Source organism: Nicotiana attenuata, unplaced genomic scaffold, assembly GCF_001879085.1.
Source record: "Nicotiana attenuata strain UT unplaced genomic scaffold, NIATTr2, whole genome shotgun sequence".
In the NCBI taxonomy this organism is placed as follows: domain Eukaryota; kingdom Viridiplantae; phylum Streptophyta; class Magnoliopsida; order Solanales; family Solanaceae; genus Nicotiana; species Nicotiana attenuata.
Genome location: NW_017670658.1, coordinates 429253 through 434782, shown reverse-complemented (window position 1 = coordinate 434782; position 5530 = coordinate 429253). Strand labels below are relative to the sequence as shown.

The window sequence follows — 5530 nt, the reverse complement described above, 5'->3', positions numbered from 1 at the left end:
TTCAGTTTAGATCTTGTTAAATCCAATACATATATGGCATACTTAGAAAAGCAAAGAGCCAATAAATTTAAAATATATGAAAAACGCGTTGCTCCGAATCTATGGCCTTTGCTAGTCAGAAGCTTTTGGATTGTAATTTCCTTTTTCCTATTGAATTCTTGTTACGAGTCCAACACAACGTGCGTAGCATAGGAAATACTAAAAACTAGTCCAGAGTCCAGTGTATACTCATGATCTTATCCAATATATAAAATTAAATCATAAAATTCTTATCCAGTGTATATTCCCAATTCCTATTTTCCAATTCTCTTGACATTCAACATATAAAATGCGGTCGTCGTTGTCCAGCTATAATGAGTTGGAGTTCGGAAGGCAGAGTACGGTTTATTTCTTCTTTGAGAAATAAGTATTGGAAGATATTGTAGCAGTGAGAAGTAAAATAAAGGATACAAAATAGTCTTTGGTAAATTTCTTCTTTGAGAAATAAGTACCAGAAGATATTGTAGTAATGGGAGGCAAAATAAAGGATACAAAATAGTCTTTGGCCTACTGATCAGATTTATTCAAAATTATAAGTGGATTTCATGTTCTGTATATTTAGATTTGCTTACATTATCAAACTTCTAAGACGAAGAAAAAAAAAAGGATAGGTTTAACTGCAATCATCACACGTTGCTTTCCACGCTTTTGGTTGTAAATTACTCTCTGTGTCTCAACCTATTAAATGTGTTCTTTTTCCCTATTATAATTTAAAACTTCCATGGATGGAAGGTTCTGCTACGTCGGTAGGTTTGGGGAAGAAGAGGAGAGAATTTCTGAGTATCTATACGAACTTTCTTCTTTATTCGTCTCTCTACAAAGCTGTACAAGAGGCAACATATATATATATTTTCTTCTAAGTGCTAACCACTAACCGCCTAACTAATTCTATAGATTATAACGACTTAAGCTTATGTGGGACCTACAACTACAACTTGGATTAAGTAACTGCTCTTCAAGACTTCCCCTCAAGCTGATGGCTTGAATAGGTTCTTTACTCCCAAGTTTTCCAGTTGGTAGTCTTGTTGCACCTAGCCCAAACTCTTCGTCAGTAGATCAGCTAGTTGCTCCTTAGGAGATACGTGTTTTGTTCTCATTACTCGTAGAATCCTTTTTCTCACAAAGTGACAGTCTATATCTATATGTTTGGTCCTTCCTGAAAAATTAGATTAGCACCAATCTGGATTGCAGCCTTACTATCACATAACATATCAACAGGTAGTTCCCCCTTCACTCCCAGCTCTTCAAATAGTCCTATCAGCCAAGTAACTTCAGCAGCACATGCAACCATGCTTCTAAAATATGCTTCAGCTGAACTCCTAGAAACATTCTCTTATTTCTTAGATTTTCATGATTTTAGAGCATTCTCAAATTTTAACAAATAGCCAGTGATTGATCTTATTTGCGACAAGCTCCTTAGTCAGTATCACAATAGGCTATCAGCTTGTTTGTGTTGTTGGCAGGCGTCAGAAGACCAAGCCAAGCCTTTGTGTATCTCACTACTCTAAGGGCTGCTTCCATGTGAGATGTCTTTGGACTGTGCATGAATTGACATGGGACTTGCACAGCAAAAGTTAGGCCAGGTCTGGTCATGGTAAAATACAATAATCTACCTACCAACCTCTGATAGCTATTAGGATCCTTTAGAAACTCATCTGCAGTGTTGTTTTTTACCCAATTATCACAGTCCACTGAGGTTAGTTCTAATTCATTTGAAGAGGAGTTCTAGCAGGTTTTGCTCCACTTAAACCAAATTCAAAGATTAATTCCATATCATACCTTCTCTGATTCATTACAATTCCCTCCTTGGACCTAGCAAACTCAATACCTAGGAAAAATTTAAGTTCGCCAAGATCTTTAATTTTGAATCTGGTTTGTAGGTCTTCTCTTGTCTGGTTCAGTTGTCTGGGATTAGTGCTTGTTATAAGTAAGTAATCTAAATACACTATGATTACCGCCATATCATTTCCTTCTCTTCTGGTGAATAGAGATTAGCCAAAGTGACTCCGTTGGAACCCCATCTTCACTAGAGCCTCAGTTAATTTCATGTTCCACTTTCTTGGAGCCTGTTTGATGCTATATAGAGATTTCTGTAGTTTGCAGACCTTCTGAGTCTCCCCCTGTCTGCAAAAACCTTATGTATATAGCTTCAAGAAGATCACCATTGAGGAAGGCATTATGCACACCTATTTGGCAGATCAAACAGTGTCTAGAAGCAGCCAGAGCAATAACATATCTTACAGTGACCATTTTGCCACAGGAAGGAAGGTCTCAGTGTAATCTAGATCTTCTTTCTGACTATACACTTTGGCCACTAACCTGGTCTTATATACTTCAACTTCACCTGAGGCCATATACTTGACTTTGAATATCCACTAGCAGCCAACGGGTATTTTGCCAGACGGTAAGTCCACAATGGTCCAAGTGTTGTTATCTTCTAGGGATGCCACTTCTTGCTTCATGGCTTGCATCCAGTTGGGAACAGTGGCAGCTTTTCTAAAAGACTTAGGCTCATACACAGCTGAGTAAAGTGCCAACATGTGCTGGCATTGGAGGTGTCAACTTGGAGTAGGTGATATAAGAGATAGAATATGCACATGTCTGGCTAGCTGGATTAGTGACATAATCTTGCAGCCGCACAGGAGGTCTACTTGGTCTGCTTGATCTCCTGAGCTCCTGAGCATAGATATGTCGTATTCCCCCGTTATCTGACTTTTTATCTCAATTCGGACATTAATTTCTTAATAATTTTGCAAAAGATTTGGATGATTAGAAGCTACATAAAACTATTATAAATTAAAATCGTTTATAATAAAATATATTTAAAGAATATATGAATAAGTTTTAACTAAAGGTAATTATTTTTAACTTCCCAAATGATAATATGCCATATATACTCAAATAGATAACAAACTCACACATTCTTTTTGCTAGTTTTCTTAAAATGATAAATCACTCTTACACGAACTTGACCAGTTCATAGCAGTAATTGATTAGAGAAATAATGTTTAAAGATGTTGTTAGCAGCGTTCAACGATCCTAACTGGAAATCCTTCTTTCATCCTTAATGTTGGGAATGAAATCTGAACTGGCTCAACACCTTTCACAGCAGGCACCACCTTGAATCTCCTTAAAACATGACAAACCACCATTTTCATCTGCAGAAATGCACTCTCTCTTCCCAAGCAAATCCTCAGCCCTGCTTGAAAAACTGGATAGGCGAACGAAGGTCTCGACACAAAGCACCATTCTCCTGTACTGACATCTCTCTCCAACCACCTCTCTGGTCTAAATTTCATATAATCTGAACCCCATAATTCTTGAGACCTTCCCATTGCATAAGCATTGTACATTATACTCATTCCCTTCTTCACAATTGTTCCATCGGGTAAAACATCATCTTGCATTGCATCCATTCCACCACTTGGGACTGGAGGGAAAAGTCTCATGGATTCACATAGTGAAGCATGTGTATACACCATTCTCTTATACATGGAATTATTAGCACTAGTGCTAGTACTACCCCTTGATTCCTCATGTTTTTCTTTTATTTCTTTGATAATTTGTGCCTCAACATTCGAGTTTTGAGAGAGCAACCAAAAGAACCAAGTCAAAGCAGATGAGATGGTTCCTTGACTTGCAAGAAGGAAGTTGAGAATTTCATCAACAAGAAATTTCTCCCCTAAGTCTTGGTTCTTTGAGCAGAAATCTGCAGCGGAACTATTGTTTTCCTTCTTTTCCATCATAATTTTCTCAATAAAACAACGTACTTGATTGATGGCTAGTTTAAGCTCCCTTTCAGTTCCCTGATTAAGAAATCGCTTGGCTTTCCATATTACAGGAATTGATAAATACCTGCTGAAGCTGATCTCCAGCGCACGCTCAAAGGCGTCCGCAACTACGGTTTCTGGTAAAGCTGGCGACAGATATTTTAAGTCGAAATCCAAAGCAATTTGAAATGCAAGATCATACATTAATCTACGGATGATTTTCTGAAGATCAAAAATAGTTTCATTAGCAGCAAAAGTTGAAAGAATGGGGACCATGTTATCAAATAGCTTTTTTCTAGTAATTGATTCGACAAACTTGTGGTGAGCATTTTGGTTCAGGTAATGGTTCAAAAGGTGTTTTTGGGTTTTCCAGTTCTCGCAATTTGAGACAAAGATACCATCCCCCAATACATCTGCCATGGATTTTGTATAAGCTTTACCTTTTTGGTAGATATCTATACGTGTCTTGAAAATGTGTTGGATGTTGGAAGGATTGGTTGTGAAAATCCAACCGCCACCGAAGGGCCCATGGAAGTTGATGGTGGTAGAGGAGCTTTCAAAGATTTCACACGTCCATTGGAGCAACCTATGCCTATTCTTGATGACATCTTTAAATGGGTAGGATTTTGAGTTTGTAGCAGATTGAAAAGAGTTTTGCTTTAGTCGAGACAAGTAGGCGCATATGAGAATAACAAAGAATGTAAAGAGGTAGAAAAACAAATCAATATCAGCCATGGTTTAAGAGAAGAATAGAGGATACCAAAAACTGTACCCTTTACAGACATATTTATGATAACAACAAAAATAAATAAATAAATACTGGAAGTGGGCATACAATACTACTAAATCTTTCATACTCTATTTATTTCAGACATCAAGACAAATAAATAGATACTGCAAGATGCTTCACGTAATAATATCTCATATTTATAAACAGATTCTATTAGAAAAATGTATAGTGCAACGCATGATTCACAACAGAAACAAACTACTTTGAAAAGAATGGAAGATTTGATTGTGATAATGGATATGGGAATATCAGACATGGACCTGGTCAGCTATATACTATTCCTTCCTCTCCAATTTATGTACCATTATTTCTATGTTTGAATACAAAATGACTTAATTAAACTTCTCATTTTACTTTTAGGGGTCGTTTGGTTGGGAAATTATCCCGTGATTAATTATCACAGGATTAATTATCACACCCTCTCAAATGGATAAAATAAATACTACAATCCCGGGATTAGTTAATCCACGATTTGTCCCAACCAAACATGGGATAAACTCATCTCAAATTTAATCCCGGGATTAATTATCTCTTATCTCTCATGCCAAAACGAGCCCTTAAAGAGAAATTTTTATAGTCACACAAATGTTATGGCATATTTAAGACTACAATTTCAAATGTGGTCTAGCTACACAAATGTTATGGCATGCCGCATGGTTAATATCACAACATTCACAAATTTCAAAAGTCATGATATTTTTAAAACTATGTATCTGAGTCAAACTGCGCTATATAAAAATTGGAATGGAGCAACAAGCTGCACGTTTTTCTCGATAGTTATTCCATAAGTTCCATTGTATCCAGCACAAGCATCACAAACCTCTTGTTAATCTAGGATTTACATCATCACAATTCAATGACCTCTAGTGCATGTGTATATATATATATATATATATATATATATATATATATATATATATATATATATATA

The 5530-nt window shown here is 36.4% G+C and overlaps 2 protein-coding genes across 2 annotated transcripts in view; both read right to left on the bottom strand.

The window, feature by feature from the left end:
• Nucleotides 1–1455: 1455 nt before the first annotated feature.
• On the bottom strand, nt 1456–2289 carry LOC109241966 (uncharacterized mitochondrial protein AtMg00810-like). The gene is made up of 2 exons (XM_019408790.1): nt 2145–2289; nt 1456–1694 (listed from the first exon to the last, which is right to left on the bottom strand). The coding sequence occupies exons 1-2, from the start codon at nt 2287–2289 to the stop codon at nt 1456–1458; spliced, it is 384 nt and encodes a 127-aa protein (XP_019264335.1).
• Nucleotides 2290–2881: 592 nt separating this feature from the next.
• The window catches only part of LOC109241972 (cytochrome P450 94A2-like), a 7709-nt gene continuing 5060 nt past the window's right edge, over nt 2882–5530 (bottom strand). Inside the window, exon 2 of the mRNA XM_019408795.1 lies at nt 2882–4031. Coding sequence (XP_019264340.1) covers nt 3060–4013 — 954 coding nt within the window. The 5' untranslated portion in view covers nt 4014–4031 and the 3' untranslated portion in view covers nt 2882–3059. The remainder of the gene's footprint in view (nt 4032–5530) is intronic.